This window comes from Meriones unguiculatus, chromosome 18 (assembly GCF_030254825.1).
Source record: "Meriones unguiculatus strain TT.TT164.6M chromosome 18, Bangor_MerUng_6.1, whole genome shotgun sequence".
Lineage (NCBI taxonomy): Eukaryota > Metazoa > Chordata > Mammalia > Rodentia > Muridae > Meriones > Meriones unguiculatus.
This window is the reverse complement of record NC_083365.1, coordinates 15,276,923-15,304,867: the sequence shown is the minus strand read 5'-3', so window position 1 is coordinate 15,304,867 and position 27,945 is coordinate 15,276,923. Positions and strand designations below refer to the sequence as shown.

General features: G+C 41.6%; 1 protein-coding gene across 1 annotated transcript in view; it reads left to right on the top strand.

Moving 5' to 3' along the window:
* The window catches only part of Usp8 (ubiquitin specific peptidase 8), a 55,795-nt gene extending 28,122 nt beyond the window's left edge, over positions 1 to 27,673 (top strand). Inside the window, exons 6-19 of the mRNA XM_021642832.2 lie at positions 2,222 to 2,264; positions 4,295 to 4,439; positions 6,403 to 6,565; positions 7,484 to 7,628; positions 7,900 to 8,123; positions 12,124 to 12,675; positions 16,798 to 16,878; positions 17,284 to 17,546; positions 19,511 to 19,723; positions 20,893 to 21,103; positions 23,016 to 23,252; positions 24,099 to 24,241; positions 26,491 to 26,623; positions 26,772 to 27,673. Coding sequence (XP_021498507.1) covers positions 2,222 to 2,264; positions 4,295 to 4,439; positions 6,403 to 6,565; positions 7,484 to 7,628; positions 7,900 to 8,123; positions 12,124 to 12,675; positions 16,798 to 16,878; positions 17,284 to 17,546; positions 19,511 to 19,723; positions 20,893 to 21,103; positions 23,016 to 23,252; positions 24,099 to 24,241; positions 26,491 to 26,623; positions 26,772 to 26,957 — 2,739 coding nt within the window. The 3' untranslated portion in view covers positions 26,958 to 27,673. The remainder of the gene's footprint in view (positions 1 to 2,221; positions 2,265 to 4,294; positions 4,440 to 6,402; positions 6,566 to 7,483; positions 7,629 to 7,899; positions 8,124 to 12,123; positions 12,676 to 16,797; positions 16,879 to 17,283; positions 17,547 to 19,510; positions 19,724 to 20,892; positions 21,104 to 23,015; positions 23,253 to 24,098; positions 24,242 to 26,490; positions 26,624 to 26,771) is intronic.
* The last annotated feature ends 272 nt before the right edge of the window (positions 27,674 to 27,945 follow it).

Sequence of the window (27,945 nt, the reverse complement as noted above, 5' to 3'; positions counted from 1 at the left end):
TTCCACAGCTGCATTGTTCTGGCCTTTGGATATGGTTTTAGCAGTTACCGTAAGCTGAGTGAGGGTGGGGTGAGAGGAAGCATTTGATTCTGATCCTTCCATCTAAGTTCTGGGCCTGTGCAAATCTTACCTAACACTCCTTGACTCAGGTTGGCCAAATGAAGGCCTTAAAACATGATGGGAGGTTTCGTTTTCCTCACAGTGAAATCTACATGAAGAGATGGACTTGGCCCAGGCGTGGTGGTGCAAACCTGTAATCCCAAAAGAGGCAGGTGGTTCTCAGTTTCTTCGACTGAGTTCCAGACAGCCGGGGTCACACAGAGAAACCCTGACTTGAAAACTAAAAATAAAATGAGAGAGAGAGAGAGAGAGAAGGAAGGACTTGGTTTGCTGCTTTATTTGGTCCCAAACAGTTTTTGTTTCTGGAGTTTTGTTCACTTTCATCCACTCATTTCTTCTATTCCTGTGGTCCCTTTGTGTATCTGTCCCTCTCTGCATTTCATTTAGTGTTCTTAGCGCATAAACAAGATCTCCTCATCAAAAGCCACAGTGACTCAGTCTCTGCCAGTTGTCACTGTGCCCCTTCCTTTACTTGCTCAGAAATTACTCTTCCTAAAATGGAGATTTCTTTTGAATTGTTGAAATTCTTGGACACTTTGTGTTTTGCTTCCTCTGATCTCTTGTGTATTCCTTAGTCATTGGTAGTGTTCCTCTGTCACTTGTGAATGGATTACTGTTGTCATTTGGAAGACCTTTCACTGGGCTGGGCACTCTGAAAAGGTGAAGCAATCTGATCTTCTGTTGTTGGGATTCACAGTGTGAGGCAAAACCACTAATGTAGGGAGGTGTGTGTCAACAGGTCAGGCATCTGCCATGAGCAAACAACAGGACTTTAAAGAGTGGTATGAAAGGAATGTTTTTCATTTTGTTGCCTTTTCCAAAGTGGTCAGTCACTCTTTTTTAATTTGAGACAGGGTCTCTTATAGCCCAGGCTAGCCCAGACTCAACTATGTAGCCAAGGCTGATCTTGAATTCCTGCTCCTCTTGTCTTAACCTCCCACGTTCTAGGATGCTAGCCTGCATAACCATGCCCAGTTGATGGGGTACTAGGCAACTGAAAGACCAACTGAGCTGCATCTCCAGCCCTCTGTTACTTCTATTTTAACATTTGTGATACTTTGTCTTCTACACTTTTTCTTTTGCTTGAGTGTTTGAAAGCCAACTCTACTCAGCTAGTTTATTGCTAAACACTTAGTTATACATCTCAAATAACTGTAGTCCTGTACTCCATCCTGCAAACTTAGTAGCTCCTTAGTGTCACCTGGTGTTCAGTCTGTTCAGACTTCCCTACTTGTCTAACTGTTACTGGTTTTCAAGTTGGTTTGTTGAATCATGATGCAAAACAATGAATTATCTTTTTGTTGTTATATCTAAGGCTCTAAAACAGTTTCTCTTTGAGATTCTCTTCCTCTGAATGTTCATACCATGCCCTTGACTGAATAAAGAAAGTAAATCACACTTTCTCCCCCACAGCCTGCAGGTTTTCCTTCTATTTCCTTTAGTGTCAGGGCAGGTGCAAGTTGTTCATGATCAGAATCTTTGCAGATGATGCTGTTTCATGTGGTATCATAGTAGGAACCAGGTGGTAAACATAGTTTGTACAAGTGTTTACTTACAAGCATGTAACTAACTTTGATCCATAGGTCCACGTGGGTCCTCACTTTTCCCATCTGTAAAATGAGCTAGCATCTTACAGGCTTATGTCATGTTGCTTGGTTAGATGGTGTAAAGTGTAAGTAGTGTGTTATAGTACTTGATTTTCCTTTAATTTTATGGTAAAAGATACTGACTAGAAGAGCTGGAAATGCTTTTTTATTGTAAAAAGTATTTTCTAATTCGGTACTAATTTTAAATTATGTCTGGCACTTGCTTAAGAAAATTTGAGAGTGCTCCTGGTTATTTTAGCTGCTGCCTCGTAGAGCCATTATTGAATGTGTCTGAATTCCTTAGGGTGGAGGGTATTGCCATTGTTGAACCTAGTACTGGATGCACTGGAAAAAGCATGCAAGTGCTCTACTGCTGAGCTAGATCCCTTCTATGTATATTTTTATAAATGCCATTACTTGGCACACTGCATTTTCTAGTTTTCCATTGCAATGAAATATTACGTTTTAGCCTTTTTTTCCCTATGAAATTTAAACTCTTTTCTTCTATGATCTAGATTAATGGTGAGAAGAGTGAAAAAGGTGCAACTGCAGAGAAAGGTAGGTGAGAAAAGATGTCCTTTCAAGTTTCTTTTAATTAGGATAAACCAGTTTGAAACAGTGAGAGTCTCAGCACTTTGTCTGATCTTTTAAATTCGTATTTTCCTCTACTCTCAAGGGTATTGAAAATACCTTCTCAAGTTCTGTGTTGACTTATTAAGGGAACATTTAATGCTTTATTTTAGCCTGGAGTAATAAAATGTGGTAATGTGCAGTTTCCTTTTCTAGACGCAATAGTTAAGCAAAGCATTGTGTGTGAGAAGATCGACTCCCAGAAGCTGCTGTCCATATCTTGAATATGATACTTAACACTCTACATCAGTTTCCCCATCTGTAAAGTGGGGTTGCATTATTTTCTTTTTCTGTTGCTATGATAAAATATTCTTGACAAAAGCAACTTAAGGCAGGAAGGAAGAAAGGAAGGAAGGGTTTATTTGGCTTATGGCTGCAGTCTATCACAGCGGGGAAGTCTTGGTCCCTGGAGCTTGAGGCAGCTGGGCATGTAACACCTGCAGTCAGGAAGGCGAAGAGGGTGAATGCTAGCACTCAGCGCGTTTCTCCTTTTCACCCAGACAGGACTTCAGCCCATGGAACCTTGCCACCCATAGTTAAGGTGGTTACCTCAGCTAACCTAATCAAGACGAGATAACCCCTCAGACAGGCCTGAAGTTTGTCTCCAAGGTGATCTTAGATCCTGTCAAGTTGACAATATTGATAGTTAATTTCAGCTAAACATATTGAACTTTGAGAATCCATCATAAACTTAAGGGTTATTAGCTGTTATTATTTGTGACTCTAGGTTGTAAGGCTTAATTATTTAGCAGGTGCACTTAACCCCTGGGGGAAAAATCTCAGCCTGTAATTTGTATGTATCCACAGTCGATATTAATCTGGTGACAAATACTTGACTTACCAACAAGACTTAGGAAGTTGACTTCATCTACTAGAGAGTTTTTTTCTTTTTCAGAAATGATTTCAATTAAGCATAATTATATGTAACACCAAAGCAATTATATACTGAGCATATATTGTACAATAATTTTAAAAATAAACTAAGTGTAGCGTAAGGTACCTTTGTAGAAGCTGTTGTTGGTGATCCTAAGATTAGTCTCCATCACTCATTCTTTTGTAGCTCATCATGCTTATCCTTTGGTAGCTGTTCTCAGCCTGCTTAGTCTGTTCATTATCTAAATGATCTTGATGTTTTGAGAGGAAGGAAAGTACTTTTAGCAGCTGTTGCTAAGACGTTTCTCACACCTGGAGAAACAGCTTTCTGGATCTAAAGTTCCATGATCTTTCACTTCAGGTGATAAAGCTGACAAAAAATAGCAACATAGCTTTGTTTATTTTTGCCAAGTTGCACACTCAATCCAATTAAATAAATAATTGAAAATCTAAATATTCAATAGGGAGATATGAAAAAGAATTAGAAAAGATAAATTAGAACCCTTTGAGACTCATTTGTTTATGCTAGCAACTTACCTACCCAAGACTGGCCTTGGAATTTGTATGTAGTAAGAGATGGTCTTTAATGCAAGTACTCCACCATGCCCAGCTCATGCAGTTGCTGGGGACTGAACCCAGAGCCTCATGGGTGCTGGATGAGTACTCTGCCAACTGGGCGACATCACCAGCCCTTCTGACTTTATTAACCATGCATTTTGTGTGTGAAATGTTTCTGTCTTAATAAGACATATTTAATTTTCTTTCTTTGAGACTGGTAGTGGAACACCAGATACAATTGTGACCTTGACATGAAGTTTTCATTTGGGCAAGAGGAGGCACAGTGGAGTCAAACGTAGAGCTGAGCACAACTAGACACACACAGCTGCATGTACAGCCTGTGTATAAACAAGACATGGCACTTGTCTCTTAGTAAATGTTAACATGAATTATGTAGTTTTCATGTAAATGGTAAAAAATGATACTGTGGGATGGCAAGTACACTTTGCTCTTCCGTGTTTGCTAATATGCCAGCACATATAGCTGCCCGTTTCTTGTTGTTTACTGCTGTGTCTCTCAATTCCAAGGAGCGATCACAGCAAAGGAACTATATACAATGATGATGGATAAAAGCATCAGCTTGATCATCATGGATGCTCGAAAAATACAGGATTATCAGCATTCCTGTATCATAGATTCTCTCAGTGTTCCTGAAGAAGCTATCAGTCCAGGGTAGGTCACTGTGGGTTTAGATAATAAGAGGCAGGATCTTGCCTTGTTAACAGGCTGCCTTGAATTTGTGCTCCTCACAGTTGGCCTCCCATATGGCCTCCCTAGTGTGTAAATGACTGTTCTTCCATTCATCCTATGTTTTGATAGTCATTTCCATTGGGGTGTGTAAGTGTGGTGTGTTCGTTCTCACTGCTCTGTTCATTTCCTTGGATGACTACAATATAATTTACCTGTTTTCTTTTTAGACTTGGCCTTTATATATTGGATATGGTGGTGTTTTTTTTTTTCTCATTTATACAGGAACATTTGAATTTACTAAAATTAATTTGGTATAATTAAATTTTATTGTTACATTTAAAAATAAATTATAGAATGGGTAGAAAAATTACAAAGATAATATATAAGAAACTTAAATTGGGAAATACTTTTTGATTCTTTTATTTCTCAACATGTGTTCACTAGCATACTAAAACGTAGGCAAATAAATGCCTTACATTCCATTTGTTTCCATTCTTTGTAGTTTGAGCATCTTGACCTGTCTCAGTAAGGACAGTTAGAAGATGATATTTTATATTAGCTCCTCCTCCTCATTTCCCAGTAGATAGAATAGCCAACATTATTACTTAGTAAGTTTGAAATTTTATTTTAGTCCAGAGCCTTTTTGTTTTGTCAGTCCCACTCAGCTGGCCAGTATTGTCCGTTAATACTGAAACGCCTACTAAATGCTGAATGGTTTCTAGAACAGTGGCATCTTTTACCAAAGGAAAGAATTTGTGTTATTCATTCATTCTGTCATTCAGCAACTATTTACTGAGAGGTAGCTGGGTTACTGTGGTTTTAAGTGCTGAGGCTAAACCAGTGAACAGATAAAAGTCCTTTGTGAACTTTTTTTTTTAAAGGCAGATAAGATAGGCAAGAAAAACAATAAAAATTAAAATATATAGTATTCCTTGTGTTAGTGAGGTGTGGTGGGTAGGTGGCTATATCTTTGCGTGTGTATGTATGTGTGTGTGTCTGTCCATCCATCCATCTGTCTGTCTGTTTCTCTGTCCATATGTCAGTTTGAAGGTCTGTCTTTCTGTCTAGGAGTAGACCCTAAAATTTAGTTCAAGAAAGACTCACAGAAAAGTTCTTAGCAAGTGTGAATACGTAGGGGAGATGGGAGGTGCATCTTCTGAGGCCAGGGTGGGGAGCAGACGGAGAAGCAGTAAGAATAGAGGCCGTTAGCAGGAGCATCCTTGAATAGAATCAAGAACTGAAAGCCAGTGGCTGTATGAATGAGCAAAGGGATCAAGCAGGTGGAGAAGAGAAGGATGAAGTAACAGGACTGGGGTCTGTGTAGCAGGCTGTGTTAAGGACAGGAGCTACCACAGGAGCAAAAGATTAGCTGTGTCTCCTGTGTAGTTGAGAACATGCTACTGAGAAGACCTAAGCATGGGCCTGAGCTGCTACCTCAGACAGGTTGCAGGAGCTCTATGTGGTATATTTCCTCAGCTATCAGATAGACGGTCATGTCTCCTGATTATACTGCTGTGGGGAGTGAGATCTGAAGCGTATAGAACAGTATCTGGCACACTGTGCTTGCTGGTTAAATTAAATCTTGCTGTTTAGTTTTTTCATGTGTACAGAGAAGTGACCTTAAACACCAGGAATGTATCTGAGATGGTTTTCTAGTTTAGATTTGGCTGAGAAAGGTATTCGGGTAATTTCCTGCTTTCAGTTTTGCTGCCCCTCCCCCCACTTCCCCCCCCCCCCCGTAAGGGGGTTAGAATTAAGTTTCTTTCCTTCCCTTTCTAATAATTACCAAAAGCAGTAACATGCAGTACTGGGGTGCAGTAAAATATCTTGGGCTCGTTATTATCTTAATGTGGAACCTAACTTGAGGAAGTTTGTCCTGGTGTGGCTCAGAGTGGACAAGGATCATTTCTCAACTTTGCCTCACTACAAGTGCTCATTCTTTCAGAGTAACTGCTAGTTGGATTGAAGCAAACCTCTCCGATGATTCTAAAGACACGTGGAAAAAGAGGGGGAGTGTGGACTATGTGGTACTTCTCGACTGGTTTAGTTCTGCAAAAGATCTACTGCTGGGGACCACGCTGCGGAGTCTGAAAGATGCACTTTTCAAGGTTGGCAGCTCTCCTCGCTTCTGTAGCTGCAGTTTTGTCTATTGTTGGAAAATAATGGAGACTGGTTGTTTTGAGTGTCTCTGTTAAACTTTTAAACCAACTGTACCCCCAGGAAAGTTATATTCAGTTATCTTGGAGGTGGATATTTAATATTGAAAGTCATAAGATATTGTTGAACCTGGGTTCAACTATTCCATTTTTGGAAATTCCATTTTTGGGTGATGGCATGTGTGTTTATCTTTGGTGTTTATTATAGCATGGTGAGGGGCAGTGATCAGAGTTGTTTAAATGATTGATTAAATTTTGAGTTATGTGTATACACACGCATGCACACACAGAGTAGTAATCATTTTAAATGATACAACTGTTAATGAGATCCATGTAAAAGAAAAAGCAAATTAAGAGTTTCATTATTTGGGGCTGGGTGTGGTAGCACACACCTTTAATCCCAGTACTCTGGAGGCAGAGGGATCTCTGAGTTTGAGGCCAGCCTGGTCTACAAAGTCAATTCCAGAACAGCCAGGGCTGTTACACAGAGAAACCCTGTCTTAAAAAAACAACCAACCAAACAACCAACCAAACAAAAAAGGTTTATTATTTTATAAAAATAGTTTTTGAAAGGTGTGTATATATGTGGGAGACTAGGAATAACCTTTTGGGATGTTAACTTGATATCTCCAGGTTTATGTAGGTTTGGTCTTGTATTATAAGGTTCCTTCTAATCATAGATTGTTTCTTGGTTCTTAAATTTTTATCAGTTTATATCCAATACTTCATTTAATGGTGGATTTCTAATTTAATCTTTGTTTTCATTTTGCTTGACAGGGAACAGTTCTACATTTGGGTTAGTTGTGGTTTGTGGTTTTTGCTGTCAAGAAACTGCTACCATCTTAAAAATATTCTGTTCTTACTTTGTAGTGGGAAACTAAAACTGTCTTGCGCCATGAGCCTTTGGTTTTGGAGGGCGGCTATGAAAATTGGCTCCTTTGCTATCCACAGTATACAACAAATGCTAAGGTCACCCCACCCCCTCGGAGCAGAACTGAAGAGGTGTCTGTCTCATGTATGTATGTGAAAATTTGCTTAAAATTGCTTCAGTAATAAAACACTGATAAGTTCAGAGAAACCTTGCTTGTATATGCCTTTGGCCTAGTAAATGCTAGTTTGTTTTTAGGCAAAACAGTATAGACCAGGAGTTCTTGTTTTCTTTTAAGTCTGTAGTGATTGCCATTTCATTCCCATTTAGCTATCTTGTATAATATGCATAACACATAAATACTGTGTGTGGAGTTTGCTGTTCTTAAAAAAATGTATTGTTCTTTTGGGGATTTTAGTGGATTTTACTTATCCCTCACTGGAAGAACCAGTTCCTTCCAAACTTCCTGCCCAGATGCTGCCTCCACCTCTAGAAGTAGATGTAAATACACAGTTGATAACTAGTCAAGATGAAAGACCGAGACCACTGAACCTTTCAGCTCTAGCTGGACCTAGTGCTGCTCCCAAAGCCGAAGCTTCACCCATAATTCAGCCAGTGCCTGCTACAAAGACTGTTCCACAGGTATTGTCTTGTTTTTTGTCTTGTTACTAACTTTATTCTTTTGTTTTAATATCACACTGACACATAATACTCATGTGTATACGTAATATGTATTGCCTCTGACACCTTAGGAAACTTCAGAAGGGTCTGTACGCCTTGGCACCTTTAGTTTTACAAAAAGCTTTTATAATAATTCATCCCCGTTGCCATGGCTGTATTATATCACTTAGAAGATTTCAAAGCTAGCTGCTATAGATTGTGGGCTGTTTCCCACAATCTATAGCAACAGCTGTGTCCCGAAGTAGCCGGGAGGACACAGCTGGTGACCCTGTGCTGTGGTTTGACTGGCACAGCTGCCCTCAGGTGTCTGCTGCAGCTTACTTCCAGGACTCCATGAGGAGGACACAGCTAGCAAATGTTCAGCCTCTCCATATCACCCACACACCACTCAAGAGTTTACGTCCTCTCATTACTTCTGATGCTTGCGGATGCCTTAGTGTCAGAGCAATGATAAGAAAAGTTTTTACGTGCTCAGGGCAGGCAGGGACAGACTTTTACAAACAGAGCATTCAGTGTGGAGCCTGTCACTATGGAGGGTGAGTCTGTCACTGTGGAGGGTGGGCCCTTCACTGTGGAGAGTGATTTGCCTGCTTTTGCACATGAGAGATGGGAAGTGTCCGTATTCTGGTTTTAAAGCAACATTTTAGTTCCCTTTCATTGGAGTTTGAAATGTTAACAGTAGCAAACAATATCGAATATATTCAAATGAAAATTTAGAGTTTTTTGTTAGGTTCTCTTTGACTAAAGAAATAATAAAACTTACCTGTGTCTTACTCAATATGAATGTGTAGTATTTGTTTTTCCTCATGCAATACTTAACATTTGAGGTAGATGATGTGGATTTCTTTAGACCTGTTGAAAGTCAGTGTCTTCATTTTTTAAGGTTATCTGAATTTCAGATTGACTCTTTTTTGTTTCGTTTTGTTTTGTTTGAGATAGGGTTTCTCTGTGTAGCCTTGGCTGTCTTGAACTCACTTTAGACCAGGCTGGCCTCAAACTTAGAGTGATCTGTCTGCCTCTGCCTCCCAAGTGCTGAGATTAAAGGCATGTACCACCACAGATAAATTCTTAAGAAGTAAGTTTCCTTAAAATCTAAATGTAAGAAATTATAAACAGAAGGTATATTATTAGGTATAATATTGTATGTCTTTAAGTTAACATAAACTGAATTGACATAAACTGAATTCTAAATCTTTTGTATACCAATATAACTGAGAAATGTATAATTTTTCCAATATATTTTGAGGTCCTTTGCACTCAGAAATCTGAGAAACATTTGAGGAAATTTTAATATGAAATTAAGGTGGTGGATTCCCTGTGGAGCCACGAGACACCTGTGTAGAGCCCAGTCGCAAAATAGTGCGACATTGTTCTAGCAGCCAGAGAGCAGAGCAGGAAACCGAGGGCATGCGTTTATTTATTTATGGAGAAGCATCAGCTTTCTGGGCTCTTAAGAGCTCAGTGGGATGTGCAGATACAAAGACAAGTGGAAAACTGAATGACTGGGGGCCAGAAGGCCAGAGACCTGGATAGGTGAGGGTCTGTGTTGAAGAGAGCACCATGACAACACCATGAGACTAGAAAGACAGACAGCAAAAGAGACTTGGATCTGATTTGAACTTTGTCCTATAGGTACAAAGAACTGAAGAAGGAATTATAATTTGAAGATAGTAAAGTGTAGTGCTTTTCAGACTGGGGAAGGGTAGGTGAACCACCAGATAGGGATAGATAGATAGCTTTGGTTTTGGTTTTTTCTCCACTATTGGCTTCATCTCCACAGTGGTTCTTCCTACTTCATTCTCAATTGTACAGAAAGGTGGGGGATTATGTTTATTTGAGGGATTTATTTGTTTTTTGAAAGAAGGGGGTGATAGAAAGACCTGGAGGGGATAGGAGCTCCAAAAGGCGATCAGTGCAGCCCAAAACACTGAGCCCTGGGGCCCCTGTAGACACCCGATACCCCAACCAAGGACCATGCATGGAAAGGACCTAAAACTCCGGCTCAGATGTAGCCCATAGACTCAGTCTCCAAGTGGAGTCTCTAAAAAGGGGAGCAGGGGCTTTCTCTATCGTGAACTAAGTGGTAGGCTCTTTGATCACTTTCCCAGGCCACAGAAGAAGATAATACAGCCAGTCCTGATGAGACCTGATAGGCTAGCATCAGGGGAGGAGGACCTCCCAATCAGTGGACTAGGGGAGGGGCATAGAGGGAAGTGTGGGGTAGGGAGGAGACTAGGTAGGGGGACACAGCCAGGATACAAATTGAACAAATTGTAATAAATGATAATAATAAAAAAGAAAATGTGAAAGGGCAAAAATAAAAATGAAAATAAATTGGGATTTATTTTTCTTTACTAACTTTGTATTATTGGGAACATAAAATTCATTTTATAGGCATGCTGTGTAGGTCATTACTGGCAGATGTTAAGTTCTCCTTGCTGTTTCAGCACACTGTATTTTCAAGAAATGTTAGGGTTACTCCCTACAATATTGTACGTTAGTATGCTGTTAAATAGAAATGGTTAGAATTCAGCCCGCTCAGGGATTGAGAAAGGTAGCTAATGAGAATCTCCTGAAGAAGGATGCTAGAGGAGCTGAAGTGCTCTTAGGACTCACGTTCTAGGGGTATGGCAGCTCTCTTAATCAGATGTGGGGCCAGGGAGCCAGGTGAGTCGGTAAAAAGCCACATGAAAGCCACCTGCAGCATCACACACCTGTAATCCCAGTCCTGGAGAGGCCAGAGGAAGGGACTTGCTAGCCAGACAATCTACCCTGATGAGTGAGCTATAGACTTAATGAAAGAACATGTCTCAAAAAGTAAGATGGCTTAGTAGCTAAAGAGGACTTGAGTTTGAAACCTAGGACCCATATGGTAGAAAGAGAGAAGCAACTCCTGAAAGTTGTCTTCTGACCTCCCTACCACCAAATAAATAAAATTAATAATGTCTTTTAAACAATAGAATAGGGCTGGGAGTTGGTGTAGTGGGTACAGGCACTTAGACACAAGAGCCCCAACTTCCAATAGTTGTCTTTTGACCACCACACTTGACTCTGCGTTCATGCTCACGTGCAGCGTGCATACACAAAATACTAAGAATGTTCAAGTATCAAAGAATGGAAAGTGGGCAAGCTTCGGCAAGGTGTGTTTTGATCCACTCACTCATTTTGTGTGTAGGTGTATTACCTAAGTGATGCATGTTCCCTACACGTATAATGTACAATAAGTGGCAATTCAAAATAGGATTTTTAACAAAAGAGAAACATGGTCAGATTTGTTTGAAAATGATTGTTTGGGTGGGTGTATGGCTGGGCAGGGAAAGGCTCTTGACAGATGAACCTGCTGACTTGAACTTGATTCCTAGAAAGGGTTCCACAGAGGTGGGAGAAAGAACCAACTCTGCAAAATGGTCCTTTAACTTTCACATACATGCTGGGCACATGTGACATGACGGGACAGAAACGGGAGCAGGCAGTGCGAGCCTTTGCTCGAGTTCTGGAAGAGAGAATGACGTTAGGCACAGGCTTCTGGGCAGTCTAAGAGGTGGAGGTGAAGCTGAAAGGAATTTCACCATGCATGAGAAAGCTGTGATGAGAACATGGCCTACAACTGTTAGGTTTATAGAGCTGCGTGGATAGTGACGCAAAGCTCCATGTTTGTAGCAGCACACATTCATTTTGGCCATGTTGGATGTGAGGTATTACGGGGTACTTATGTGGAGATGGGGAGCTGTGTGTGGGTAGGTTTGTAGGAGTGGAGGTGCACACTCCTCTGGCAGGGCTCAGTTCTGTAGTTGTGGGTGAGCATTGAGACATAGTAACTCTTCATTGCAAACTGAAGTAATACACTTAAATCTTGCTGAGGCAGGAGGATTGCAGGTTTGAGGCCAGCTTGGCCTATATACAGGACCTTGCCTCAAAAACAAGACTCAAAGCACATTTTGTTCTGTTTGTATTTCTCTAGGTTGATCGTACAAAAAAACCAGCAGTTAAGTTGCCTGAAGACCATAGAGTAAAATCTGAAAATACAGATCAGAGTGGAAAAGTTCTTCCTGATCGGTCCACCAAGCCAGTGTTTCCCTCTCCAACTACCATGTTAACAGATGAAGAAAAGGCTCGTATTCATGAAGAAACCACCCTGGAGAAAAATAAGCAGGAGAAGGAACTTTGGGAAAGGCAGCAGAAGGAACAGAAAGAAAAGCTGAGGAGAGAGGAGCAAGAGCGCAAAGCTGGAAAGACACAGGACGTGGAAGAACATGACATCACTGAGAGTCAACCCAGCGCAAAGGACGGACTGGAGAAGAGAGACAGCAAACAGACCAAGATGGAAGACAAAGAGCCCTTGGCAGACAGGGCCCAGGAAGCCACAGGAGCGAAAAGACAAAGTAAGAGTGAACACGAGGCTGCCGATGCCAAGGTGTCTGTGGAAGGGAAACGGTGTCCCACGCCAGAAGCACAGAAGAGGCCAGCAGATGTGTCCCCTGCATCCATGTCGGTAGAGCTGAGTGCAGGCAAGGTAGGTAAAGCAAGCAGGGAAGTGTATAAGATGCCGCACAGTAGCCGTCCACAAACAGTGCAGGCCTTCTGAACAGTGCTGTAGCGGTGAAAGAATGTCCTGATCCATTGGTATTTATTTGCTTTTTTGCTCTCCTTTGAGGCCTGTGGTGACATACATTAAAATGATTGGTTGGCAATAGAATTTGTTGTCTGTAAAATGTCATATATCTTTAATTAATGCAGAAGTAGCTATATATATTTCTGTGTCTGGTGTGTGACCATCAAAAGACAGGATAAAATATAGTCTCATGTGGACAAGTAAGGTGCCAATAGGTTAAGGTGTTTTTTGTCTACAGAGACTGTAGTCATTGACATCAGTAGCCTGACATCTATCTTTGCATATAATCATGTTTTTGGTCAGGTCAGTGTGATTTTGTTTCTTGCAGTGCATTCTAAATTAGCATTACTTTTTTCTGCCCTTGACTACATACTCAAAAGTTGATTGACTTAATTTTGGAGGGTATGTTCATGGAATGATACACTTTTAATTTTTTTCATTGTGCAGTTAACAGTGTCCTTTTGAATACTGTGTAACAGCAGGAGCACTAACAGCTCACTTTCACATACAAGTAAGTAGAAAGCAGTTTTGGTAGTACAGAAATGCTACTTTATAAAGTGTCAGATATTATACCTTTCAGAAAGTACTGGTGACACGTTTGTTTTCCAAGTTACCAGTCCATGTTATTACTATGTGCAGGTCATACGTGGTGACCTCCCTGTGGGGAAAGTCCCTGCTGGTGGGGTGGGCCGCGCATGCCCGCGCCCTCACTTCAGTCCGTGTCGCCGAAGCCCCCGCGCTCCCTCTGAGTAAAGCTAGCAGGGTGCAGCCCCCGTGTGGAACCTCCCAAATCGCTGCAGTGGGGCGGAATGCTTACCCAAGATACAGTTTAAATACTTCAAAACACTCAGGGTAGACCGAGTATTCGCCAGCATTTCTTATTCACAGTGGTAACCCCATAAGGTGGAACTGAGCTCAGAGGTGGTTGTGTGCCTAAAATTCCACAGGTAGCGAAATTGGAAAGACAGCCTGTTTCCCTCTTCCTGTCTGGGAGTCAGTCTTCAGAACTTAAGTGTTTGTGGAGTCATTGGAGGGGCCATAAGTATCTCTACAGGCCTAAATGGCTCTCAGGATTATGACGGGTGGGGAGAGAGCCAGCTCCTGCAGGTTGTTTCTGACTTGGCCTGAGCTGCAGCACGCATGCGCCGAGCACATCTGCGTGCAAACACAGTGTAAAGCGTTTATTAGTAAACAGGCCTTCCGGTTCATCTGACCTGTGTAAGCTTCCGCTTTTATCATTTTCTTGCCTACATTTAAAACACATCAGAGCCTTGAGAGCCCTTTTCAAGTTAATGAAAACCATGTAAGATGTAAGCAGTGGCGTCCGAGAGAACATGGTAAATAGACAGTAGTAATTAACAGCTTATACTATATGGAAATCAGTGCTTCACATTCTACTTTTTTCTTTTTCTTCACTGATTCATTTTTCTCTTTAGTGGTAGGAAATCCCAGATGAACTCAGCAAGTGCCAATTTAAACATGACAATAAATAAAATACACTTTGCAGAGAGACATCAAGGGTTTTTTTCCTTTGTTTTTATTTTCAATTTGATGGATATGATAATAGCGTAATTGATGTATAATGTGCATATTATAAAACTTACCTGTTTGTAACATACAGTCAGTCAGAGAGGGAAGAATGTACAGACTTGCTGGGTATGGTGACGTATGCCTTTAATCGTAGCACTGGGGAGGCGGAGGCAGGTAATCTGAGTTTAAGGCCATTCTGTCTACATAGCGAGTGCCAGAGTAGCCAGGACTATATAGAGAGACCCTGTCTCAAAGAAAACACAAGAAGAAAATTTTTACAGAGTACATGAAGTTATTCACATAATCCAATCTAGAACATTTCCACAACCTCAAAAGATTTCTGTGCCATGTCTAGTCATATCTAGCCCATCCTGAAGCTCCAGACAACATGAATCTGCTGTCTCCATTGACTGGCTTCTCTAAGACAAGTCTTCAACAGCCGACTTCTTTCATCCAGCACAGTGGGTCTGCATCTTCCCAACGCTGCGACTTGAATACAGTTCCTCATGTGCTGACCGCCAACCATAAAACTATTTTGTTCCTACTTCATAATTGTAATTTTGCTACTGTTAGGAATTTTGATGTCAATATCTAATATACAGGATATTTGGTATTTGAGCCCCAAAGGGCTCAGGCCCCTCAGATTGTCAACCACCGCTTGTATGTCTGTTCCCCATGTGTGTGCTGCTTGTAAGGAGAGCAGAGGAGCACATCCTTTTGGACTGGAGTAAGCCTTCATGTGGGTGCTTGGGAAGCAAACCCAGGTCCTCTGGAAGAGCAGCCAGTACGCTTAACCACTGTCATGTCTCTAACCCCTTATCCAGCAGAGTTTTCTATATTCGTGCTGTAGCATGCACTGATAGTTGGTTCCTTTGTGTAGTTAAGTGTTACATGCTTTGTACATACCGCACATGTCAGTTTGAATTATGTAGAGATTTGCATTGCTTCTTGGAGTTATTTTAAATAATGCTTCTGTGAGTATTTGTGTCTTGGTATTTGTTACTTTTGAGTGAATACTTGAGTAGAATTCCTTTCCGCTTACTTTGTTAAAAAACTTAAAACCAAGCTGGGTTCGGTGGCCCACACCTGTAATCCTAGCACTCTGGGAGGCTGATCTTCGTGAGTTAGAGGCCACCCTGGTCTACAGAGTGAGTACAGGACAACCGAGGCTACACAGAGAAACCTTGTCTCAAATAAAACAAAAAACAACAAACTTAAACTTAAAAGCGCAAAGGCAGAAGCGGGCAGATCTCTGTAATTCCGGCCTGCTCTACAGAGAGTTCCAAGACAGCCAGGGCTACACAGAGAAACTCTGTCTTAAAAACAAAAATAAAAAACAAAAAGAAAGGAACTTAAAAACAAAAACCAAACAGCAACAAAAATCTTACCAAAATGGTTTCCAATGCAACTGCTGGTTTTATACCTAATGACATTGATGTCTCTTAACAACTTTCTTCCATATCAGTAGAGTAGCCCTTGATGTTTATCTTTGCTTTTGGTATTCTGAGACCATTTTATAGAGCCCAGACTGATCTTGAGCTCATGACCTTGTTGCCTCTGCATTCCAAGAGCTGAGATGACAGGGAATCACTATCAGACCTAGCTTATCTGTCTTTGCTGAAATCATAGCTGATTTTTAAATTAGATTGCCAGTTTTGACTGAGCTGTATGAATTTATAATGTTCTGGATAAAATCCTTTATTTGCAATAATATTTGTAAATATTTTCTCTACTTTGGGTATTGTCTTTCATTTACTTAAGGGAGTCTTACAGAGAAGTTTCTGAAGATAGAAGCATTTGCAGTCCATATAGAGGCTGCTGCTTAAGTATGCTGACCTGTATTTCTTTACATAGAATACTACATGATTTTGTAAATGGATATAGAAGAAGCTGTGTTAGGAGAGCAAAATGGTTTAAAATAGGTCATGAGATAATCATCTGATAGGTTTTCTTATTTAGCTCCATTGCTCTTTATCCTTACCAACCACCATGGAAAGCCACCTCCCTACTGTAATGTACTCACCACCAGGCTTATGTGCACACTCATTTCAGTTGTGACAAACACAGTAACTGCAGAAGTAACAGCTTTGTTAAAGTTTTAGGAATTTCTGTTGTAGACAGCTCTCAGTGAGTGTTCCAAAGAGTCTTTAACTCTTGAATGATCTATAGCCTCTGTGCAGAGTAATAATTATTTAAGGATAATTATATCTCCTCTTCCCCCTCCTACCTAGCATGTGGAATCACATTCCCTCCTTCCTGTGGCTTCTCAGCTCTAGAAGTGCTACAGCATTTCTCCTGTTATTTCAGTCCTCTAACCCTTGATAGAGTAGATTTTGAGAAACACCAAACCACAACTGCCTTCATCTTTGATGCTGCCTTTAGAAATGTTACAGGTCATCAAGACAGGCTTGTTTTGACTCTTCAGCGTAAGTACTTTAAGTTCATGAGTGGAAATTTTTAATTGGAAAATCAGATTATTGTTTTTTAAATTAGGCTCAGCGAGAACCTTTGACAAGAGCACGAAGTGAAGAAATGGGGAGAATTGTGCCAGGACTGCCTTCCGGCTGGGCCAAGGTAAACGTCAGAATTCTACATTGAAATACACGTTACTGAATTTTTTAAAGTAGCTCTCAAGTTGGCAATTCCTCTTTGATATAGAGAACTTAAACTCTTCCCCTAATTACTACAGGGTGAGATCTCCCAGTACCTGGCCTTAGATACTAACTATAATATATGACCACCCTGGCATATCTGTTAAAGCAAGCCTAAATTTCTTTGATAGTTTACAGAATGCTTATCACTTTTATTCATATTATTTTAGGGACTATAGTAATAAAAAGTTTGCGCTTAACAAACGTAAGGCCCCAGCTTTGATCCTTAGCGCATACACATTTTAACCCAGAAGTAAATTTTGCAGTGCACTTTTTAATTTGTATGAATTTTTTTTTTTAACTTTTTTGTTTGTTTTACTTTTCCAAGTTTCTTGATCCGATCACCGGGACCTTCCGTTACTATCACTCGCCCACCAACACGGTTCATATGTACCCACCTGAAATGGCTCCTTCCTCTGCACCTCCTTCCACCCCTCCTACTCACAAAGTCAAGCCCCAGATCCCTGCTGAGCGTGACCGGGAGCCATCCAAACTGAAACGCTCCTACTCCTCGCCAGACATCACTCAGGCCCTGCAGGAGGAGGAAAAGAGGAGGCCAGCAGTGACCCCGACAGTCAACCGGGAAAACAAGTAAGCAGTGTCATGGGTTTAAACCTGTCTGAATGTTACCACGTAAAGGTTACAGCCTTGAACAGAAGGAAAAATAAGAAACAAATGAGATGTCCTTGGCTTTGTCCCCAAATGCTGACTTAATGCATGAGAAGATTAATGTATTCAGTACTGATACAGACATGAAAGTGTTACATGTATTGTTACAGCATTTTCACGGCATCATACCCCAAGCCTCCACCCTTCTTCCATAAATCATATATTTTTTTAAATTTTATTAAGGAAAGTGTGTGTGTTTGTGTGTATGCATTTTTTAACATAGCGTAACAGCTATTTACATTGTATCGGGTATTGTGAATAATCAGAAATGGTTTAAAGGAAACATGAAGGGGTGCACAAGTGAATGCAGACACCGAGCATTTTATCTCAGGCGTGGAATATTCTTCCATACAGTTCCTGCAGGGATCTTGGATACTGAAATTTGTTGTTTATATAAATAAGAGACAGGGTTTGTTTGTTTTTAATGTATTATATACTATTTGTTAATTACTAAGGATTTTCAGTTTATTTTTCTGACATATCCTAAGGAAATAATTGGTCACCTCCTTGAGAATTCATGTTGCCAGAGAGAGACCTATTTGAAAGAGCTTTTGGAATTCGTACAGTTCAGATGTTAGAAATCCTTATGTCATAATGTTATTAAAGTTTATTCATTTGGCAGTGTTTTGGAGCTCTCTCATAAGCGGTTGATGTATCTTTTATAAAAGACTACATGAACCGAGAAAGAGCATGTAGAGAAAATTGTGATGGTTTGGTGTGTTTTCCGTGGTCCCTCAGAGGCAGGGAACATTAAGTGGGATCAGCAGGACAAGGGACTATGAACTAGTCAGGCCCTTGACTGCGGCACTCTGACCACGTGCACAGGAGGCCAGGGGGACCTTCATCTTCGCAGTGCCCAGCGACACTCCATGCTATCCAGCAAGGCTTTAATTTAATTTAAATGTGGCCATCCTTGTGTGACTAAGTGGCCACAGGCATAGTTAGGTAATAGTATCCAGATAACCTTTGCCTCCTTTGAAACCTGTTCTGTGGTTGGAATAAACTTTTATTTATGTATAATTTATTTTATTTACAAGAGCATAAATATCTGCCTCTTTATTTTTTAAGTAGCTAATATGTATTGTATTGTAAATGCTGTGCAAATACACTATTGAGTAAATAGTTACAAGAAAAATGTGTGCACACACTCAGTTCAGACTGTCCCTACCCTCCGTCAGCCCACCCCAAACTACCAGCATCCTTACTGCTCCCTTCTGCCTCCTGTAGTCCTTTAAATATCTCATGTGTTCTGTGCCCTTATGTCCTTAAACTTTCTTTTTTCTAGTGAGTTTATTGTTTATTTGTTTGTTTGTTTGGTTTTTTTTTGAGACAGGGTTTCTCTGTGTAGCCCTGGCTGCCCTTGACACATTTTGTAGACCAGGCTGACCTCGAACTCACATTCGCCTGCCTCTGCCTCCCTAAGTGCTGGGGCCACAGGTGTGCACCACCATGCCTGGCACCCTACTGCCTCTTAAATACACTATTTAACATTTAGCAGCTGGGATGTACATGTGAGAGAGAACACTAAATATTTGTCCTTCTACATTAATGTAGAATTTATAATTATATGTGATTTTATCATTTTTAATTCTCTAATGTTCTGGTTAGAGAATGCTAACCTATCTGGGCCACTTGGAGATGATTGAAAGAGCTTTCTCTACCTCTAGAACCCAGCATTCACAGGAAAAGCTGTAGGCATGCATTTCACAAGAGGCTACCAGAACCTAGAGTTAACCTAATTGCTTAATGTCTTCGAGAACACAGGGGTTTAGCCTGTGGATTGTGAGCAAGATTATCATGGCACAGCTGTTCCAGCTGTCAGCCATCCTCAGTGTGGACTCAATTTGAGATACTCTTGCATAAGGTATCTTGTTTTTCCTTCTTAGGCCACCATGTTATCCTAAAGCCGAGATCTCAAGGCTTTCTGCTTCTCAGATTCGGAACCTCAATCCTGTTTTTGGAGGATCTGGACCAGCTCTTACTGGACTTCGTAATTTGGGAAATACTTGTTACATGAATTCAATATTGCAGTGCCTGTGTAATGCTCCACATTTGGCTGATTATTTCAATCGAAACTGCTACCAGGATGATATCAACAGGTAAAGGAACATTTCACTTCTACAGTACACTGGTGAAAATGCAGTTTAACCATAATTTCTATATGTCTTACTCTGTTTTGTACCGCTACAATGAAGAGCCCAATACAAGGTAATGTATGTTTGTTTACATAAAAGAATTGTAATTTGTACAATTTTGTGTGTGTGGATATTCACAAATCAGAGTGTGGATATTCACAACATGTGAAGGTCGTCAAGGACAATGTCCAGAAATTGGCTCCCTAGTGTAGACTCCAGAATTAAGTCAGGTTGTCAGCTCACACAGTGGGCACCTTTACCTGCTGAGCTTATTTTCCATAGTTGTAGAGATTGAGAGTACAAGATGAGCTTGCCAGTATCTCATCAGGACCCTGTGCTGTCGCAGCATGACAGAGGCAAAGGGCATGGGGCGAGCCCCTTCATTGTGCCCTTTTTCAGCACACCCAGTCACTAGGTCTGTCACCTGTTAAGGTTCTTTTCATTTTTATTTTATTTAGTTTTTGTTTGTTTTTTTCAAGAAAGGGTTTCCTTGTAGAGTCTGGGCTGTCCTGGACTCTCTCTAGACCAGGCAAGCCTTAAACTCACAGAGATCTGCCTGCCTCTGCCTCCCAGAGTGTTGGGATTACGGGCGTGTACCATTGTGCTCGGCTCATTTTTATTTTTTATTGTGTATGTGCATGTGTGAGTGTAGGTGCCTGAGGAGGCCAGAAGAGAGCATCAGATCCCCCAGGAACTGAAGCTATGGACAGTTGTGAGCCACCATCTGGGTGCCAGGAATCAAGCCTGGGTATTCTTCAGCAGAAACAGTTCCTTTTAAGTAACACAGAGCCACCTCTCTAGCCCCTTAAGGGCCTATTCCTAGTCTGTGTGTAATACTCCTCAGCTTCAGAGGAGTCAAGTTAGTAAAAGAGACCAAGATGGCAGACACACTGTCAGGGTTACACCTCCGTCTTTGGCTGCAGCCTGTTGATGAGTGGTGAGGAGCAGGGCTACAGCCAGGATAAGGAAGTGAGTTGGAGGACCCCAGCAGAGTCAGGTCAGATGTGTTTTGGTCCAAGCCTGCAGGTGAGTGATCCCTTTGTGTGTTATGTGTATAGGTTTTTGCTGACATGAAGACTCCACTGTAACTTTAAAATCTTTTTCCTTTATTTTTGGTAATATAACTTGCACAGGTCAAATTTGTTGGGGCATAAAGGTGAAGTAGCAGAAGAATTTGGTATAATCATGAAAGCGCTGTGGACAGGACAGTATAGATATATCAGTCCAAAGGACTTTAAAGTCACCATTGGGAAGATTAATGACCAGTTCGCGGGGTCCAGCCAGCAAGATTCACAAGAACTGTTGCTGTTCCTCATGGACGGCCTCCATGAGGATCTAAATAAGGTACAAGTGGCCCCTGAGCCGCTCGCCTCCACCTTCACTATCCCCTTACTCATACGGTGACTGTGCCGTGTGCTGAGCTCCCCAGAACAACCCCGAATATTTGCGTTTACGGGAACCTTGTCTCAACATAGGTACATATCTTGAAGTAAAATTTTTATAATATTTTTGAATAATGTGATGATTTTTTTCTCGGGGTATAATTTTCCACTTGTGGCAGCATGCCATATTTTGGATTCTCAGATTAGGAATGTGCAGCTGGGATTTAAAAAATATGTGTTGTGTGTGTTATGCTCTAGTGTTCTTAGACTTTTCTCCCAAAATAAGAATCGTTCCATGTAAACCAAGTGGTGCATGCACATTGCTTTTACTAAAGCAGCCTCTTTGCATAAGGACTGCCTTCATCTCTGTACAGCTTCTCCTGGCACCAAGCTGTCACCTCCTTCAGAAAGCCTTTAAGGTCGTGGTGCTCAGCTGAACAGAAGTATGAAAGTTGAAGCTATGTGGTGGCTCACACCTAAGCTCACAGTACTCAGGAGACTGAGGCAGGGAGTGTTACTTCAGAGATGTCCTGGGCTACATAGCGAGATCGTCCCAAGGGGTAGTGTGTGTGTCTGTGTCTCTGTGTGTCAATATCTGCACGAGCCTGTCACAGTAAAATAGAATCTATTGAATTTAAACCCTAGTTCCTACTTACACAACTTGTTTTCTCTTTGACACCATCCTTTGGGGCTCAGACTGTGTAAAAGCACTGGCAGAGCCAAGCGTGGTGACCTTAGTTTGGTCCTCAAAACTCAGGGAGGCAAGAGAGAACCAGCTTCAAAGAACTGATGCACTGTGAGCCATGTGCCCCTACACAGACCATACACACTCAATAATTAAAAGTGAAATCTTTGATGCCAAGTTGTCACCTTTTAAAAAAATGGCATTGACTTAAAATGTTAACAGTATATATTGTGTATAATAATGTGCTTCATTGTGACATGTTCATACATGTAGGTAATACATTTCAAGCCTGTCTATTCCACCTTACTCTCTTGCCTCCTCCCACTCTGTTTAATCCCCCCTCCCTTTTTTAACTATGAGTTTTGTTAATGATACTTGCAGAAGCATGATCGAGGTTTGTGGTTTGTTTACTGGAACACGTGCACCTTGTCAGTAGTATGTCAGTAAGAAAATCTCTCCTTCCTCCATCAGTCCAATCATTAACTGTATAAATCCTCGGTGGAGGTGTGGGGACCCATGAGCACCTTGCCCTTCCATAGTACTGGCCCAGTCTTGCCAGATGTATAACCACAGCTGCTGTGAGGTTAAGAGTCTAAACAGTTGTGTCATGCACCCCTCTCCCCTTCCTTCCACAGTTCCTCCGGGAGCTGTAGGCTGGAGGATATGCAGTCATTTGTTTTCAGTACATTAACCAGTTATGAGTCTCTGCACTCAGCACTGACACTGAAAGAACAGCTTCTGCTCTTGACTCAGTGGGGCGGGTACAGCACTGGCCGAAGTAAAAGATCAGGCCTCATACGCAAAGCACTTCAGATAGCAGTAGTCCAGAAGATGCTATGAGGGCCCAGCTTGGTGGCACATGCCTTTAATCCCAGTACTTGGGAGGCAGAGGCAGGCAGGTACCTGAATGTGAAGCCAGCCTGGTCTGCGTAATGAGCTCTAGGGCAGCCAGAGCTACGTAGTGAGGCCCTGTCTCAAAACAAAATGAGTGGTGGAAAGAACAGAAGTTTGAGCCACATCCTTTCAGTAAAGTAGGTTTGGGTTTGGGTAAAATTAATTTTTTTGTAGTACTTACTGAAGTCAGAACTCCTCAGTGGAGCTGAGTGTATAAAATGTTACTTAGTGTTATTTAACTGTCAACACCACACTCTTAGACACTAACAGAGAATTTAATTGCCCTTGCTCCTAGGCTGACAATCGGAAGAGGCATAAGGAAGAGAACAACGATCACCTCGATGACTTTAGAGCGGCAGAACATGCTTGGCAGAAACACAAGCAGCTCAATGAGTCCATTATTGTTGCACTTTTTCAGGGTCAGTTCAAATCCACAGTGCAGTGCCTCACCTGTCAAAAAAAGTCTCGGACATTCGAGGCTTTCATGTATTTGTCTTTGCCACTAGCATCCACAAGTAAATGCACTTTACAGGTAAGTTGAGGAGAAAGTGTGTTGTATTGTGTGTGCAAAGAACACTGCCCCATCCTGACAGGAAAACAGATGAGCTACACCCTAGCCCCTGGGAGTTTTTGTTACTATTTTATATGTAGGAGTCTTTTGCCAGCATGCTGCTGTGCACCCACTGCATGCAGTGTCCACAGAGGCCAGAAGAGGGCATCGGATTCCCTGGAACTAGACCTGGCAGGTGTGAACTGCCATGTGGGTGCTGGGAATTGAGCCCAGGTCAGCGAGAGCAAGTGCTCTTAACTGCTGAGCCATCTCTGCAGCCTATAGCCCTTGAGTTTTGCAGTGCAGCTCAGTGAGCTCGAAATCTGTGTCTGGCTCTGCAGTGCTGGGAGTGTAGGCATAAATGCCAGCAAGTGCAGCTAGAACACAGAGTTTTGTGCATGCGGGATAAGCGCTTCACTCCTCCGCCAAACCCGTCCCTAAAAGTTCTGAAAGCAAACTTAGGAAGTTGTATCTGATGGTAACTTAGATCTGCTTTTTCTATATACGTAGGGATCAGACTTGTTGGTTTCCACACGACAGCAGTGTAACTGATAGAGTAGCTTGTGTTGATACCTTGTGCGTTTGCTTCCTGAAAGTCCACCATGACCCATCAGAGCTAAGCTAGAGGTCCTTGTGCGTGCTGTCCTGCCTCTGCCCGTCTTCCGTGATTCTCACCACTCTTTGCAGCACGCTGAATGCATCCCTCCTTATATCAAACACTTACCACCTTAGTGAGGTGTGTGTCAGCATTCTTAACTGCAGAGGGCCTCCACATACTGCATTAGTGAGTGATTCACTGTGTGTTTGTGGTCTTCTTATTCCCACCAGGACTGCCTTAGGTTATTTTCCAAAGAAGAGAAGCTTACAGATAACAACAGGTTCTACTGCAGCCATTGCCGAGCTCGGCGGGACTCTCTAAAGAAGATAGAGATCTGGAAACTGCCACCTGTGCTGCTCGTCCACCTGAAACGGTAACGTCCCCCTGCTTGTTTGTTCATCTGATGAAGGAACTGTAATGTCTAAATAGTTTGCACATGTCGTCTCCTAAAGGAAACCTAATGATTAGAAGGCAGACATGACAGCAGAATAACAGTGCTATTATTTCATGTCATTCCATGTGATTCCATTTCTCTAAAAAATTAATGGAACTAAATCATTGCATTTCACATAATAAAATTTTACATCACATCAAGTGAAAAATGTTACACAGTATAATTCCAACACAGGTGAGCAGATTAAAATTAACATTAAGGGTTGGAGAGATGGTTCCGCGGCTAAGAGCAATGGCTGCTTGCAGAGGACCTGGGTTCAATTTCCCAGCACCCACATGGTGGCTCACAACTGTAATTCCAGTTCCAGGGGATCTGGTGCCTTCTTTTGGCATCTCTGAGCACTTGGCACATATATAGTATACAGATATACATGCAGGCGAGGCATCCATACACATAAAATGATAAAAAAAATTTTAGCTAACATTTACATTATAAACTATAGCAAAATTATTTTAATCATGGTAGTACATACCAGTAATTTCAGCATTTGAGAAATGGAAGCAGGATGATCAAGAGTTCAAGGCCAGCCTGGGCCTCATGAGACCTTGTGTCAAAAAAATTAAAATGTAAAATAAAATTAGGCTTTTTTAAAAAAGTGTGAGTTTAGGGTATACATGCTTTAGCTCATGTGTCGGGGTCAGGGGACAACTCTTGGCAGTCAGCGTCCTCCTGCCACCTTCTGGGATCTAGAGCTCAAACTCAGGCCATTGTGGCTATACACAACTATTTGAGTCCACTGAGCCATCTCAGCAGCCCAAGCAAGTTTTTAGGTGGGGGGAAAAGCCACGTGATTTTAAAGTCTGACTTTAAGATTAAAAAAAATATACTATTGCCTGTACTAAGTGCAAGCATTCTGTCTCCAACTTCTGTCTTAGTTAGGGTTTCCATTGCTGTGGAGAGACCCCACGACCACAGCAGCTCTTACAAAGGAAAACATTTAATTGGGGCGGGCTTACAGTTCAGAGGTTTAGTCGATGACCGTCATGGCAGGAAAGACCAAGTGGAAGAAAAACCAGTGGAAGGACAGGTTCCCACACAGCCCAGCACAGCAGTGAGAGCTGCAGTGTGGCTCTTCTCGGCTCTCTGTGATCCATCTGGGAAGTTCGGATTTTCAGCTTAGAGATGGGCTCTCACCCACATACCTCAGGGCAGCCAGGACTCAGTCTTCCTTGGACTCCTCTAATGCTGACGGTACTGGTGCACACCGCCACACCCAGCCTGAGTTGGCTTTATAAAAAACCCTAAATTTTCATCTTTGTTGAGAAGTATGGTTTTTGTTTTGTTTTGTTTTAAAGCAAGCATTTATTTTGTATTATTGGAGATTCATAGCCAATTCATGTCAGTTTTAATATTGAATGTTTAGCTTTCTGTAGTTTAGACAAGTTTGTCAGCTTCACTTTGAGCATTGTGCCAGTATAAATGGCAGTGTAGAAGTGTTTCAGGAAATACAGATCTGTTGTTAAAAGTTGTGGTTAGTATTGAACATTATTCCTGGAGGCCCTAAGGCAACTGTATAGAGAATTGAGCTGTTGGAAAGCTGTTCATTATTGTAGTGCTTTTTGTATACATGATGTCTGCTGGGTTTGACCCTTGACACTGTAAATGATAATTATGAGGTAATTACACAGAAAGTTGGATGTTGGTCTTGAAAGGAGCCGAACACGGGTCTCAATGCAGCTCGTTTTAGTTGTGGTGTCCCCGAGTACAGGCACAGCTCTAGAGTTGCTGTCCTTCAGCCCTTCCTGCATACCTTTATGGTCAGTGTTGTAGCTGGCCTGGGAACTGGAGGCCTCAGCTGTTCTCACTTTCCATCTCGGACACATTGTTTGCCATCTGCAGTTCACATCTCCTTCATGAGAAAGAAATGAAACATGTCTTGCCATTACTAAAACAGGCCTTATTAAAATAATTTTGTTCCATTTGTTGGGAGTGCAGGCAGAACTTGTCATGCCATATATGTGGAGGGCAGCTTTGTAGAATCACTTTTCTCCTGCCACCCTTACATGGGTTCTGGGCATCCGGTTTGCATGGCGAGGACTTTGCCCACTGAGCATCTTACTGGCCCTAAGATCTGAAGCAAACTTGAAGAGCTTCCTAAAATCAGGGCTAAATGATGACAAGTCACTGTCTTTCTCTGTCAGCCTGACCCTGTGCTATCTGTTCTGCAGCTTTTCCTATGACGGCAGGTGGAAGCAGAAGCTGCAGACGTCCGTGGATTTCCCCTTGGAGAATCTTGACTTGTCGCCCTATGTTATTGGTCCAAAGAACAGTTTGAAGAAATATAACTTGTTTTCTGTTTCAGTAAGTATCTTGTTGAACTGAAGATGTTTTTAAAGCAGAAAATAAAACAGGAGGTGCTTTCTCCCCTCATAAGAGTGAGAACACCGAAACACAAATATACTGACTCACGCTAAGGAATGATTGTGTTTGTTTGTTTGTTTTGCTACAGAACCACTACGGCGGGCTGGACGGAGGCCACTACACTGCCTATTGTAAAAACGCAGCAAGGCAGCGCTGGTTCAAGTTTGATGACCATGACGTCTCAGATATCTCTGTGTCTGCCGTGCGCTCATCAGCAGCTTACATCCTCTTTTACACTTCCCTGGGACCACGCGTGACTGATGTCGCCACATAAAGAGCTGGAGGCTGTGGGCCTGTTAGGTTTTTCAGACTGCAGCAGCACATCCCCTAATGCTTATAAGGATAACGGATCGCTGGCTGTGTAGAAGAATTCCAGAACCCTGGGGCTGTGTTACTAGCACCATATAATTCAGGTCAGTGCTGTTTATCAAAAAGGAAAAAAAAGAAAAAGAAAAAAACTGACATTTAACAGGTATAGTAAGCATTCCTTACAGGTATCATTTATTTCAAAACAACTTTTTTAGTCTGCCCCAAAGTTAAAATAATTCATTAGCCAGACATTTATTATTCTATTGGTATCAAACCACTGTAACCCTCATTTTCCTATTCACTGCTGTAGCCTTTTCTCATTTCCAGTCCCAGCTCGATCCACTATGAATACTCTAGAATGACCTAACGCAGATAGGAATGTATTTGTACATATTTATTGCACTCTTGCACATCAGATCGCGGTACATAGTTTAACATGTCCTTCTGTGAAAGCCTAGAAAGGGTTTTTTTTGGTTTTTTGTTTTTTTTTTTCTTTTGGCCTCTTCTAGGTAGCTGCAGTGCTTTCTTAGGGAAATGACAGGGCAAAACTATTTTTCTGTTGGCTTCGGGCTGTATTTGTGCACTAAATCTTTATTCTAAAAAAATGGAAACTTTAATTTTTTAAAAAGAATTCATTTACATCTACATTAAAATCTTAATGAGGAAAAAAATCATTTGAAACCTTTTGTTTTGTCTTTTTTTTTTTTAATCAAAACTTTTTTAAGACAGGGTCTCCCTGTGTATCCTTTGGCTGTCTTGGAACTCCGAGATCCACCTGCCTCTTGCCTCCTGGGTGCTTCCACACGTACTTTATTCACCACTGTCACTTCGGGCTTAGTTTACTTATTCTATAGATTAAGACTCAGTTCTACTCTCCCCTCATGTGGTACTCAGACCTCAAGAGCAAGAGTTAAATTATCCCAGACTTCTGTCAAAAATCTGTAGAAGAGTCA